General features: G+C 44.8%; 1 protein-coding gene across 2 annotated transcripts in view; it reads left to right on the top strand.

Annotated features, from left to right (window-relative positions):
* TRAPPC12 (trafficking protein particle complex 12) overlaps positions 1-15575 on the top strand; it is a 68303-nt gene that overhangs the window by 38817 nt on the left and 13911 nt on the right. For both annotated transcript variants that reach the window (XM_038772569.1, XM_038772568.1), the window contains 2 exons: positions 3062-3135; positions 11899-11997. In XM_038772569.1, the coding sequence (XP_038628497.1) occupies positions 3062-3135; positions 11899-11997 (173 nt within the window). The remainder of the gene's footprint in view (positions 1-3061; positions 3136-11898; positions 11998-15575) is intronic.

Raw genomic sequence — 15575 nt, 5'->3', positions numbered from 1 at the left:
TCGAACCCATGACCTCGGACTCCAAAGCCAGGGCTCTTCCCACTGAGCCACGCTGCTTCTCTCGATAAATCGAGCTTAAGCACTCGATAAATACGATTGATTGATTGATTGAGGGCGGGGTGGCCGTGGTGCCCAACAGAACCGCCGGAGAATCCCGAATGTCAGGGGAGGGATCCGGAGCTGGGAAAATGGAGTCTGCGGAGAAGGGGGGTATCCGGGGACGGTCGGAGCCCGAGCGGGAAAAATCTGGTTGACGGAAACGGGGGCGAACGGGAAGGGTCAGCGGGCCGTGGGAACGGAGAAAAGCTGCTCATTTGTGCCAGCGGCGTTTTGAAGAGGCGAGGAAGGGCAGGAGAAATGAGACTCCATTGGGAAGCGCCCAGCTTTTAGCGTGATACGTTTAGGACCCTGCTGATGTGCGGTGCTCTGTTCACAGTAGTAATGACTGTATTTGTGAAGCGCTTACTAGGTGCCCAAGCACTGGGGTAGACACAAAATAATCAGGTTGTCCCACGTGGGGCTCACAGTCATTTTACAGATGATGGAGTAACTGTGGCTCAGAGAAGTCGAGTGACTTGCCCAACATCACACAGCACACAAGCGGCGGAGACGTTGATGTATCAGTCGATCAGTAGGATTTCTTGAATGCTCACTGTATCATCATCATCATCAATCGTATTTATTGAGCGCTTACTGTGTGCAGAGCACTGTACTAAGTGCTTGGGAGAGGACAATACAGTTTGACCAATCAGTCGTCTTTATTGAGCGCTTACTGTGTGCAGAGCGCTGTACTAAGCGCTTGGGAAGTACAAGTTGGCAACATATAGAGACAGTCCCTACCCAACAGTGGGCTCACAGTCTAAAAGGGGGAGACGGAGAACAAAACCAAAGAACAAAACCAAATGACCAGACTGTGAGCCCGTTGTCGGGTAGGGACCGTCTCTATATGTTGCCAACTTGTACTTCCCAAGCGCTTAGTACAGTGCTCTGTTCACAGTAAGCGCTCAATAAATGCGATTGAATGAATGAATGAATAATGATAGCATTTATTAAGCGCTTACTATGTTCAAAGCACCGTTCTAAGCACTGGGGAGGTTACAGGGTGAACAGGTTGTCCCCCGTGGGGCACACAGTCCCCATTTTCCAGATGAGGGAACTGAGGCCCAGAGAAGTGAAGTGACTTGCCCAAAGTCACACAGCTGACAAGGGGCGGAGCCGGGATTTGAACTCATGACTCCGGGCTCCAAAGCCCGGGCTCTTTCCACTGAGCCACGCTGCTTCTCAGGTTGGGGAAAATGGGTTGATTTAGCTTGCGGGGACGTCGACTTGTCAGGACCAAAATCACCACCGTGGGCTGCGGGTTCTTTCTGTCCAGGCCGTGGCCAGAATTTCAGCTCCTGCGGAGTCCAGTGAAGTCACCTCTGCTTTCATTTCCACTTTACATAATAATAATAATAATAATAATAATAATAATAACGATGGCATTTATTAAGCGCTTACTACGTGCAAAGCACCGTTCTAAGCGCTGGAGAGGTTACAAGGTGATCAGGTTGTCCCACGGGGGGCTCACAGTCCTCATTTTCCAGATGAGGGAACTGAGGCCCAGAGAAGTGAAGTGACTTGCCCAAAGTCACCCAGCTGACAAGGGGCGGAGCCGGGATTTGAACCCGTGACCTCTGACTCCGAAGCCCGGGCTCTTTCCACTGCGCCTTCTCGGTAGCTCACACTTCCGATTTAACTGGATGCGTGGCAGAAGAGAAGGGGGAGAGAGAAATAGACGGGGGGTCGCGGGGGGAGCGTGAAAGAAAGAACTAGAGAGCGATGGTAAATGCGTTCTCATTTTCTGCCCGACTGAATTCATTCGGATAATTACCAGCTAATCCGATCTAGAAAAATTTACACGCCAATAGAATTTTGAAAGGCATAGCAAGCAAAAAAAAAAAAAAAATCTCGCAGATAACTAGCCATTTCCCATTCTAAAATCACTCTTTTAAATTATTGGAAAAAAAAGCGTGCCGCAATGTAACAAGCCCGGGCTTTGGAGTCAGTGGAAAGCGCTTCATAATAATAATAATAATAATAATGGTATTTGTTAAGCGCTTACTGTGTGCAAAGCACCAACGCTTACTATGTGCAAAGCACTTGTCTAAGCGACGGGGAGGTCACAAGGTGATCAGGTTGTCCCCCGGGGGGCTCACGGTCTTCATCCCCATTTTACAGATGTGGCAACTGAGGCCCAGAGAAGCAGCGTGGCTCAGTGGAAGGAGCCCGGGCTTAGGAGTCAGAGGTCACGGGTTCTAATCCCGGCTCCGTCGCTTGTCAGCTGGGTGACTTTGGCCAGGTCACTTCACTTCTCTGCGCCTCAGTGTGAAATGGGGATTAAGATTGTGAGCCCCAAATGGGACAACCTGATCACCTCGTATCCTCCCCAGCGCTTAGGACAGTGCTTTGCACATAGTAAGCGACTAATACCAAAATTATTATTATTATTATTATTATTATTAAGCGACTTGCCCAAAGTCACACAGCTGACAATTGGCGGAGCTGGAATTTGAACCCATGACCTCTGACTCCAAAGCCCTCTGACTTTGCATTCATTCATTCATTCATTCAATCGTATTTATTGGGCACTTACTGTGTGCAGAGCACTGTACTAAGCGCTTGGGAAGTACAAGTTGGCAACATATAGAGACAGTCCCTACCCAACAGTGGGCTCACAGTCTAGAAGGGGGAGACAAAGGGGGAGAAGTAAGCGCTTAACAAATGCCATTATTATTATTATTGTTATGTTCAGGGCTTAAGGGCTTTTAGACTGTGAGCCCACTGTTGGGTAGGGACCGTCTCTATGTGTTGCCAACTTGGACTTCCCAAGCGCTTAGTACAGTGCTCTGCACACAGTAAGCGCTCAATAAATGCGATTGATTGATTAAGACCGGCGTTGTTAACGGGGCGGGAAGGGTTGGGGGTCTTTTCCATCCGAATTCCCAGGACCCAGGAATTGATAGCCGGGAAGAGCTTGTGATTTCTTTGTGCGCACTCACGAACGGCTCTTATTTTGCAGCCTCCGTTCAGCTGTGGAGGTCACGCCTGGCCCGGGTGATGTACTCCGTGGCAAACTGTCTGCTCATGATGAAGGTACAACCTGGGTGACAGGATCTGCAGAGCTGCCGTAGTCTCTGGAATAGAATTCCCGCCGCCGCGTTGCACGGAAGGCCTAGTGTAGCGGGGAATTAATTAGGCTAATTAATGGCGGATTTCACAGATAGCCCCGCGCGGCCATCCGTCTCAGGATGACAGCTGCATTCATTTCCCCTCGGGTCGTTTCGGATGGGACGTCTTTTCAGCCGCGGGATACCGCGGCGACCGCCGATTATCTATCAATCAATCAATCAATCATATTTATTGAGCGCTTACTGTGTGCAGAGCACTGCACTAAGCGCTTGGGAAGTACAAATTGGCAACATATAGAGACGGTCCCTACCCAACATCATCATCATCATCATCATCAATCGTATTTATTGAGCACTTACTATGTGCAGAGCACTGTACTAAGCGCTTGGGAAGTACAAATTGGCAACATATAGAGACAGTCCCTACCCAACAGTGGGCTCACAGTCTAAAAGGGGGAGACGGAGAACAAAACCAAACATATTAAAATAAAATAAATAGAATAGATATGTACAAGTAAAATAAATAAGTAAATAGAGTAGTAAATATGTACAAACGTATATACAATCAATTAGTCGTATTTATTGAGCGCTTACTGTGTGCAGAGCACTGTACTAAGCGCTTGGGAAGTACAAGTTGGCAACATATAGAGACGGTCCCTACCCAACAGTGGGCTCACAGCCTAAAAGGGGGAGACAGAGAAAAAAAAAAAAAAACAAACATACTAACAAAATAAAATAAATAGAATAGATCTGTACAAGTTAAATAAATAAATAAATAAATAGAGTAATAAATCCGATTATGTTCCCTTTCTGGTCCTTTCTCTGAACCGTGGCGGGTCTCTGCCCGCCCCAGCTGAGCTGTTTGGCCTGGTCTTTGCTCCTGCTGCTTCTGTCAAGCCGCCAAGTTAGCTCTCTTTCTCCCTTCAAGGCCCTACTGAGAGCTCACCTCCTCCAGGAAGCCTTCCCACACTGAGCCCCCTCCTTCCTCTCCCCCTCTCCATCCCCCCCCCACCTTACCTCCTTCCCTTCCCCACAGCACCTGTATATATTTGTAAGTATTTATTACTTATTTATTTTACTTGTACATATCCTATTTATTTTATTTTGTTAATATATTTGGTTTTGTTCTCTGTCTCCCCCTTCTAGACTGTGAGCCCACTGTTGGGTAGGGACCGTCTCTATATGTGTTCTCCCTCCATGCCTTTCCCTCGAGTTACGCCCCCAGGCAGGGGAATTCTCAGAATGAAGCTCTGTTATTTATTAATTTTTTAAAATGATATTTGTTAAGCGTTTACTATGTACTAAGCACTGGAGTAGATACTCTGCTAAGCGTGGAGTAGATTTATTTATTTTACTTATTTATTTTACTTGTCTGTATTTATTCTATTCATTTTATTTTGTTAATATGTTTTGTTGTCTGTCTCCCCCCTTCTAGACTGTGAGCCCACTGTTGGGTAGGGATCGTCTCTGTGTGTTGCCAACATGGACTTCCCAAGCGCTTAGTCCAGTGCTCTGCACACAGCAAGCGCTCAATAAATACGACTGAATGAACTCGTCCTTCCCAAGCGCTTAGTCCAGTGCTCTGCGCACAGTAAGCGCTCAATAAATACGATTGAATGAATGAATGAATGCTGCCAACTTGTACTTCCCAATCGCTTAGTGCAGTGCTCTGCACACAGTAAGCGCTCAATAAATACGATTGATTGATTGATTCCGTGACGGAAAGGGATCCATCCTTTCTCCACCCGCTTTCCCCCCTGTCCCGCCAAACCTTGCCCCAGCCTTGGGCCCCGTTCCTTTCCGACTCCCAGGACAAACGGAGAGAAAGGTGGAAAGGTGGCATAGTGGGGTGGAAAGGTGGCATAGTGGATAGAGCACAGGCCTGGGACTCACAGGGTCATGGGTTCGAATCCATGCTCCGCCACATGCTTGTTGTGTGGCGTTGGGCAAGTCACAATTTCTCTGAGCCTCAGTTACCTCATCTGTAAAATGGGGATTAAGACTGTGAGCCCCATGTGGGACAACCTGATCACTTTGTTCCCCCCTCAGCGCTTAGAACAGTGCTTTGCACAGAGCAAGTGCTTAATAAACACCATTATTATTATAAGCGCTTAGTACAGTGCTCTGCACATAGTAAGCGCTCAATAAATACGATTGATGATGATAGAAGGTTAGCTGGGGGGGGGGCGATTTCTATACTTATTCTTATATTCTAGAATATTATATTCTATATATATTCTATATATTATATAGAATATAATATATATTATATTCTATATATATTCTATATATGTAATATATATACAATATATATTCTATATATAATATATAGAATATATTATATTCTGTATATATTCTCTATATCATATAGAATATAATATATATAATATAATATATAATAATAATATAACATATAATATACATAATAATATTATATGTTATTATATATAATATATTATATTATTATATATATCATATTATATACAATATATATTATATAGAATATAATATATAGTATAATATATATAACAATATAACATATAATATACATACTATATATTATTATATATTATATTATTATTATATATATTATATTATACAATGTATATTCTATATATAATATATATAGAATATATTATATTCTATATATATTCTATATATTATATAGAATATAATATATAATATAACATATAATAATAATATAGTATATAATATATAATAATATATAGTATTATATTTTATAATATATTACATAATTATATGTAATATTTAATATTATATATATTTATTTCATATTACGTTTATATTTATATTTTATATTTATATTAAACCATATATAATATATTATATGATATATTATATAATATATAATATATATAATATATTCTAGAATATATTCTAGAATATTATATTCTAGAATATTGTTATAGTCTAGAATAGTCTAGAATGTTAGAATATATTATATATATTATATTCTAGAACGTACTTATTCTATTCTTACTTTTAACAGCCTGGTTTGTCCGTCACAAACCAGTGGAGAGGAGAGAGGGGGAGGGAAGAGAAATGGGGAGGGGAGAAGGGGGAGCAAATGGGGTATGGGCTGATTCTGAGCTCGTGAGGGGGCCGACGGACGGGCCTAACGCTGATGCCAGCGTGACTCAGTTAAAACCCCGGGCCTCCTTGCCCTCTGTTAAGAGTCAGAGAAGTAGAAATCCCTCCCTCCATCTCTCTCTCACCCACGCACCTACGCACGCACACTTGGTTTTTGAGCCCCCCGTGGTTCTCCCTGAGGACCACCAAACTCTCCGTCTTTAACCCTAGGAAGGAGACCCGAAGACTGTCTGCGTCTTGCAAGGGGATGCGTTTTCAAGAGAGGGATCTGTCTGACGGGGATCTGCCAATTTGTACTTCCCAAGCGCTTAGTACAGTGCTCTGCACATTGTAGGCGCTCAGTAAATACGATTGATGATGATGATGGGGGCGGGAATGGACCAGCAACAGCCCACACTCGCATCCTGCCCGCTTAAAGAGCGCCGAGCGGTCAGAGACGCTGCAGGCGGTAGTAATAATTTTATTATTATTTATTATATATTATTATTATTATATTTATTGAGAGCTCACCATCTGCAGGGCACTGTACTGAACGCTAAGCAAGAATGCGCGTGTAGCAAGCGGCCATCGTCCTTGGCCCCGAGGAGGCTAAACGGGATAAGCGGTTAGGAACGGTATCCAGGGCCAGCTTTAATTTTAGAAACCTCCCTTTCCAGTCAGATTTCATTCATTCATTCATTCATTCATTCAGTCATTCAGTCGTATTTATCGAGCGCTTACTGTGTGCAGAGCGCTGTACTAAGCGCTTGGGAAGTACAAGTCGGCAGCATATAGAGACGGTCCCTACCCGAGACTGTGAGCCCACTGTTGGGTAGGGACTGTCTCTATATGTTGTACTTCCCAAGTGCTTAGTACAGCGCTCTGCACACAGTAAGCGCTCAATAAATACAATTGATTGATTGATTGATTGATATAGAGATGGTCCCTACCCAATAACGGGCTCACAATCTAGAAGGGGGAGATATTTCCCCGGGTCAGGGCGGTTTAGCCTCTCTCAGTTGGGCAAAGACTTTCTAAACAATAGCTATTTCCGAAGACGCGGGTAAAGGTAGAAAACCTGTTCCGTCCAACGGTGAAATCAGTGAAATCGTCGGACCATCTGATTATCCCTCCCCTAATAAAGGATTTAAATCTGTTTTACAAGGGAGCAGCCTCAGTGTCCACACCGGTATTTATGACATCTTCTATGCAGTCAGCTTATCGGTTGCATTTGGCGAGCACCTACGGCGAACAGAGCACTGCACTGAGCGCTAATAAGTAAAAGACGGGAGCCGTGCTCTTAAGGATGCTAAAAGGTAATAGGAAAGAGAGAAATTTATAACCGTATAATTGTTAGGAGTAAAATAATAGTTGTTCTGCGAGTCAATTATAATAATAATAATAACGATGGCATTTGTTAAGCGCTTACTATGTGCCAAGCACTGTTCTAAGCGCTGCAGGGGATACCAGGTTGCCCCACATGGGGCTCACAGTCTTAAATCCCCATTTTATTCTATTTATAATAATAATAATAATAATAATGGCATTTATTAAGCGCTTACTATGTGCAAAGCACTGTTCTAAGCGCTGGGGAGATTACAAGGTGATCAGGTTAGTACAGGTTAGTACAGTTAGTAAGCACTTAGTACAGTTCTCAGCACACAGTAAGCGCTCAATAAATACGATTGATGATGATGATGATGAGGTTGTCCCATGGGGGGCTCACAGTCTTATGTTTATTTTATGTTTATTCTATTTATTTTATTTTGCTCATATGTTTGGTTTTGTTCTCTGTCTCCCCCTCCTAGACTGTGAGCCCGCTGTTGGGTAGGGACCGTCTCTAGATGTTGCCGACTTGTATTTCCCGAGCGCTCAGTACAGTGCTGAGCACACAGTCAGCGCTCAATAAATACGATTGAATGAAGGAGTGAATGAATGAATTTTCCAGATGAGGTCACTGAGGAGCAGAGAAGTGAAGTGACCTGCCCAAAGTCACCCAGCTGGCGAGTGGCGGAGGCGGGATTTGAACCCATGACCTCGGACTCCAAAGCCCGGGCTTTTAAGTTGGCATCACTTGAACCATGAGTGCCCAGGAGACTTGGGGGGTTTGGGGGCTTGGGAGGATGGGAGGGGTTTTGCAAGCAAGGCCTGCTAAAGGATGTGGCTTTTAATATGTATATATGTATATCCCCTGTATATATGTATATATGCTTGTACATATTTATTACTCTATTTATTTTACTTGTACATATCTATTCTATTCATTTTGTTTTGTTAGTATGTTTGGTTTTGTTCTCTGTCTCCCCCTTCTAGACTGTGAGCCCACTGTTGGGTAGGGACCGTCTCTATATGTTGCCAATTTGTACTTCCCAAGTGCTTAGTACAGTGCTCGGCACACAGCAAGCGCTCAATAAATACGATTGATTGATTGATTGATATGGATGTGGAAAAGCAGAGCAAGGGAGTTGGGAAAATTCCTTCTTCCCCCTTCCCCGTCCCCCACCAAGACCAGGGGAGGGATAGTACTCAATAATAATGAATAATGAGGGTACTTGTTAGGTGCTTACTGTGTGTCAAGCGCTGTTCTGAGCGTTGAGGTAGATACAAGATAATAATAATAATGTTGGCATCTGTTAATCAATCAATCAATCGTATTTATTGAGCGCTTACTGGAGAAGCAGCGTGGCTCACTGGAAAGAGCCCGGGCTTTGGAGTCAGAGGTCACGGGTTCAAATCCCGGCTCCGCCAATTGTCAGCTGGGTGACTTTGGGCAAGTCACTTCACTTGTCTGGGCCTCAGTTCCCTCATCTGTAAAATGGGGATGAAGACTGTGAGCCCCCCGTAGGACAACCTGATCACCTTGTAACCTCCCCAGTGCTTAGAACAGTGCTTTGCACATAGTAAGCGCTTAATAAATGCCATCATCATCATTATTATTATTATTATCATTATTATTACTGTGTGCAGAGCACTGTGCTAAGCGCTTGGGAAGTACAAGTTGGTAACATATAGAGGCAGTCCCTACCCAACAGTGGGCGCTTACTATGTGCAAAGCACCGTTCTAAGCATCGGGAGGATACAAGGTGATCAGGTTGTCCCCCGTGGGGCTCCCAGTCTTCATCCCCATTTTCCAGATGAGGGAACTGAGGCCCAGAGAAGTGAAGTGACTTCCCCAAGTCACACAGCTGACAATTGGCGGAGCCGGGATGTGTGCAGAGCACTGTACTAAGCGCTTGGGAAGGACAAGTCGGCAACATCTAGAGACGGTCCCTACCCGACAGCGGGCTCACAGTCTAGAAGGGGGAGACAGGCAACAAAGCCAAACATATTCACAAAATAAAATAAGTAGAATAAATATGTACAAGTAAAATAGAGTAATAAAAACGTACAAACATATATACATATATACAGGTGCTGTGGGGAGGGGAAGGAGGGGTGAGCCCGTCGTCGAGTAGGGACCGTCTCTAGATGCTGCCGACTCGGACTTCCCAAGCGCTCAGTACAGTGCTCTGCACGCGGTAAGCGCTCAACAAATACGACTGACTGACTGAATGAACGAACACGCATCTCCGCCAGTGCGGCAGGCAAAATAATCATCTAACAGATCCCCCCGACCACGAAATTGAACATCAATCAATCAATCGTATTTATTGAGCGCTTACTGCGCGCAGAGCACTGTACTAAGCGCTTGGGAAGTACAAGTTGGCAACATATAGAGACGGTCCCTACCCAACAGTGGGCTCGTTCCGGGGATTTTTTTCAGTCCACCTGGTCCTCAGCTCTCCCACCTCTGAATCTTTACTCAGGCCATCCCCACAATCTCGTCGGGCTTTGGAGTCAGAGGTCATGGGTTCAAATCCCGGCTCCGCCGATTGTCAGTTGTGTGACTTTGGGCCTCAGTTCCCTCACCTGTAAAATGGGGATGAAGACCGTGAGCCCCCCGTGGGACAACCTGATCACCTTGTAACCTCCCCAGCGCTTAGAACAGTGTTTTGCACGTAGTAAGCGCTTAATAAATGCCATCATCATCATCACCATCATCAATCGTATACGTTAAGCGCTTACTATGTGCCAAGCACTGTTCTAAGCCCCACCTGACCGTGGCTCTCCCCAACCCCCTATCTCATCCTGGAGACTTTGTCCCGGATCATTTCCCCCAACCCCCAGGACAGGTATAAAAATAATAATAATAATAATAATAATAATAATAATAATAAGCCTAAGAGAGGTATAATAATAATAACAAGATCCCTAAGAGAAGGATTGTGCTCTCGGAATAATAATAATAATAATAATAATAATATCCCTAAGAGAGGTATAATAATAATAATAATAATAATAATGATAAGATCCCTAAGAGAGCACAAGCCCTGCTCTCAAGGAGCTTAACATCTTGTGGGAGGCTTGCGTTCACAACCAATTATTATTATTATCATGTAATAATAATAATAATAATAATGATGGCATTTGTTAAGCGCTTACTATGTGCAAAGCGCTGTTGTAAGCGCTGGGTGGGATACAGGGTGATCAAGTTGTCCCACGTGGGGCTCACAGTCTTAATCCCCATTTTTACAGATGAGGGAACTGAGGCTCAGAGAAGTTAAGTGACTTGCCCAAGGTCACACAGCAGACTTGTGGTGGAACCGGAATTCGAACCCATGACCTCTGACTCCAAAGCCTGGGCTCTTTCCACTGAGCCACGCTGCTTCTCTATAATAATATATATTATTATTATTACTATTATTATTATTATACTAATAATTATCTGGTACATACCCCAGCATTTAGTACAGTGCCTGGCACATAGTAAGCGCTTAACAAATGCCATAAAAAACCTACCCCAAGTGCTTAGTACAGTGCTCTGCACACAGTGAGCATTCAGTATATACCATTGATGGATTGATAGGAGGAAGAAGGAAAAGAGGATGTGAATAAGTGCTTAGTACAGCGCTCTGCACACAGTGAGCGCTCAGTATATGCCATTGATGGATTGATAGGAGGAAGAAGGAAAAGAGGATGTGAATAAGTGCTTAGTACAGTGCTCTGCACACAGTGAGCGCTCAGTATACGCCATTGATGGATTGATAGGAGGAAGAAGGAAAAGAGGATGTGAATAAGGGCTTAGTACAGTGCTCTGCACACAGTGAGTGCTCAGTATATACCATTGACGGATTGATAGGAGGAAGAAGGAAAAGAGAATGTGAATAAGGGCCTAGTACAGTGCTCTGCACACAGTGAGCGCTCAGTATATACCATTGATGGATTGATAGGAGGAAAAAGGAAAAGAGGATGTGAATAAGGGCTTAGTACAGTGCTCTGCACACAGTGAGCGCTCAGTAAATACCACTGATGGATTGATAGGAGGAAGAAGGAAAAGAGGATGTGAATAAGTGCTTAGTACAGTGCTCTGCACACAGTGAGCGCTCGGTAAATGCGATCGAATACGAGTTGGTGTTCTAGTTACTCAGATGGCTCAGTTAGCCCTCGGTGTGAAGCGACTGGGTGGTTTTTGTTGCGGCACGCTCCCTGCTCTCAAGGAGCTTACCGTCTGGTGGGAGGCCTGCGTTCGAAACCGCCCCGCGGGTTATCGTGTTTAAGACAACATCCCGCGGAGTCACGTTGTTTCTCTTCTCCGTAGGATTACGTGCTGGCCGTGGACGCGTATCAGTCAGTCATTAAATACCACCCGGAACAAGAGCCTCAGCTGTTGAGCGGCATCGGAAGGATTTTCCTGCAGGTACGCGGGTCACACCAGATAACGGATCGAAAGCGGGGAGCGAGAACCGAAGGGTCCTTTAGGTGGGTGGCTTGCCTCCTACGTTGAAAAGTGTTCTTCTCACACAGTAAGCGCTCAATAAATACGGTTGGGTGAATGAGTAAAGCTGCTCTGCGCGTCCTAATGAGAGACGTTGAGAGGTTGAGTCGTTTCAGATAGCGTCGATGTGGTTGTCTTCAGAAGAGAGCTCTGCCTTTACAGCGTTAAGTGGGTTTAGAAACGACGGGCTAAATCAGGAATGCATTTGGACCGCCAGTCAAAATGCTACACAAAATGCTAGAGAAGCAGCGGGGCTCAGTGGAAAGAGCCTGGGCTTTGCAGTCAGAGGTTATGGGTTCGAATTCCGGCTCTGCCACATGACTACTGTGTGATCTTGGGCAAGTCACTTAACTTCTCTGAGCCTCAGTTACCTCATCTGTAAAATGGGGATGAAGACTATGAGCTTCCTGAGATCAGTGGGACAACCTGATCACCCTGTATCCTCCCCAGCGCTTAGAACAGTGCTTTGCACATAGTAAGCGCTTAACAAATGCCAATTATTATTATTATCATTATTACACTCTGAAATCGTTGGAGAAAAACATGCCACCTATAGTTACGGAAGTATCGATTTCCCTAAAGCTGATGGTTCGATAGATACCGGGCTCTGTTTGCTAAGGGGCTCTGTTTCAGAATCTGTCCGGTTGGATAATTTAATGGACATATGCTGTAGTATCACAGTCTGCTCACGCTTCAAGAAAACCATAATTTTGGAAACGTCACCTGATTGTGAAGAACAAAATCATTAGGTATAATAATTTGGCATATTTTGGGGGCCGTTTGGGAGGAGCTGTTTCAGCGTCTGGATTCCTGGTGATTCCTCCCCTTCTCCATCCCCCCGCCCTACCTCCTTCCCCTCCCCACAGCACCTGTGTATATATTTGTGCGGATTTATTACTCTATTTATTTATTTTACTTGTACATATTTATGTATTTTATTTGGTTAATATGTTTTGTTTTGTCATCTGTCTCCCCCTTCTAGACTGTGAGCCCGCTGTTGGGTAGGGACCGTCTCGATATATTGCCTACTTGGACTTCCCAAGCGCTTAGTCCAGCGCTCTGCACGCAGTAAGCGCTCCATAAATACGATTGAATGAATGAATTTGGACCGCCAGTCAAAATGCTACACTCTGAAATTGTTGGAGAAAAACATGCCACCTGTAGTTACGGAAGTATCGATTTCCCTAAAACCGATCGTTCGATAAATACCGGGCTCTCAGTTTGCTAAGGGGCTCTGTTTCGGAATCTGTCCGGTTGGATAATTTAATGGACATATGCTGTAGTATCACGGTCTACTCACGCTTCAAGAAAGCCATAATTTTGGAAAGGTCACCTGATTGAGAAGAACAAAATCATTAGGTATAATAATTTGGCATATTTTGGGGGCCGTTTGGGAGGAGCCGTTTCAGCGTCTGGATTCCTGGTGATTCCTCCCCCTCTCCATCCCCCCGCCTTACCTCCTTCCCCTCCCCACAGCACCTGGATATATGTTTGTACGGATTTATTACTCTATTTATTTTACTTGTACATATTTATTTATTTTATTTGGTTAATATGTTTTGTTTTGTCGTCTGTCTCCCCCTTCTAGACTGTGAGCCCGCTGTTGGGTAGGGACTGTCTCTATTATGTTGCCGACTTGGACTTCCGAAGCACTTAGTACAGTGCTCTGCACATAGTAAGCGCTCGATAAATGATTGAATGAATGAATGAAAGTCACTTCACTTCTCTGGGCCTCAGTTCCCTCACCTGTAAAATGGGGATGAAGACTGTGAGCTCCCTTTGGGACAACCTGATCACCTTGTAACCTCCCCAGCGCTTAGAACGGTGCTTTGCACGTAGTAAGCGCTTCATAAATGCCATTAAAAAAAAAAAGGAAAGTGGGTTCGATGCAGTCCCTGTCCCACGTGGGGCTCACAGTCTCACTCCCCATTTGACAGGTGAGGTAACTGAGGCACAGAGAAGAGAAGGGACTTGCCCAGGGTCACCCGGCAGACCAGTGGCGGAGCCAAGATTAGAACCCGTGACCTTCTGACTCTCAGTAAGTGCTTACTATGCACTGAGCACTGGGTTAGATAATAATAATAATAATAATAGGCATTTGTTAAGCGCTTACTATGTGCAAAGCACTGTTCTAAGCGCTGGGGAGGATACAGGGTGATCAGGTTGCCCCACGGGGGGCTCACAGTCAATCAATCAATCAATCAATCAATGGTATTTATTGAGCGCTTACTATGTGCAGAGCACTGTACTAAGCGCTTGGGAAGTACAAATTGGCAACACATAGAGACAGTCCCTACCCAACAGTGGGCTCACAGTCTAAAAGGGTCTTCATCCCCAGTCTTCATCCACAGTCTTCATCCCCATTTTACAGATGAGGTAGATGATCACGTTAGACACAGTCCCTGTCCCACATGGGACTCACGGTCTTAAGGAGAAGGGGAATCCCATTTTACAGATGAGGGAACTGAGCAGGGAAATGTTTTGAGCAGACTCGACTCGAAACCCTTTCGGAGCGGGCATTTGATCCCAACGTTATCGGCAGGAAAAGAGCGGGGATCGCGCCCAGTGGAAAGAGAATTTAGGAGACAGAGGAAAAGCTCTCGCCGTTTTAGACGACTTCAAATCGACGCAACTTCGTGGGCCTTGGAGAGAGACGGTGCCTGTGCGATGAGGAATCTGAAGGAAGTGACAGAGGTGATTGATGGGCAATCCATTCATTCATTCAGTCACATTTATTGAGCGCTTGCTGTGTGCAGAGCACTGTACTAAGCGCTTGGGAAGCACAAGTTGGCAACATCTAGAGACGGTCCCGACCCAAGAACGGGCTCGCCATGAGAGGGTTTTTTAACTTTCAGGTGACATGGGGAGAGCAGAGAGGCCAGAGGGAAGGTCAGAAACAGCTGGACGCCTGCCAGGTGGCCTACCCAGAAGTATAATAATAATAATTATGGTATTTGTTAAGCGCTTACTACTTCTAGACTGTGAGCCCGCTGTTGGGTAGGGACCGTCTCTATCTGTTGCCAGCGTGGACTTCCCAAGCGCTTAGTCCAGTGCTCTGCACACAGTAAGCGCTCAATAAATACGATTGAATGAATGAATGTTCTAGGCGCTGGGGTAGATACAAGGTGAGCAGGTTGTCCCACGGTCTTCATCTCCATTTTCCAGATGAGGTCACTGAGGCCCACAGAAGCGACCATTAGATCGCTTCATCATTAGAACAGTGCTTGGCACATCGTAGGGACTTAATAAATGCCATCATTATTCTTCTATTCAGTCATTCATTCAGTCGTATTTATTGAGCGCTTACTGTGTGCAGAGCGCTGGACTAAGCGCTTGGGAAGTACAAGTTGGCAGCATCTAGAGACGGTCCCTGCCCAACAGCGGGCTCACAGTCTAGAAAGGGGAGACAGATGACAAAACAAAACATATTAACCAAATAAATAGAATAAATATGTACAAATAAAATGGAGTAATAAATACGTACAAACGTACATCCATTC

The sequence above is a fragment of the Tachyglossus aculeatus genome, chromosome X1, assembly GCF_015852505.1.
Source record: "Tachyglossus aculeatus isolate mTacAcu1 chromosome X1, mTacAcu1.pri, whole genome shotgun sequence".
Taxonomy (NCBI): Eukaryota; Metazoa; Chordata; class Mammalia; order Monotremata; family Tachyglossidae; genus Tachyglossus; species Tachyglossus aculeatus.
Note: the sequence above shows the minus strand (reverse complement) of the source record. Positions and strands in the feature narration are given on the sequence as shown.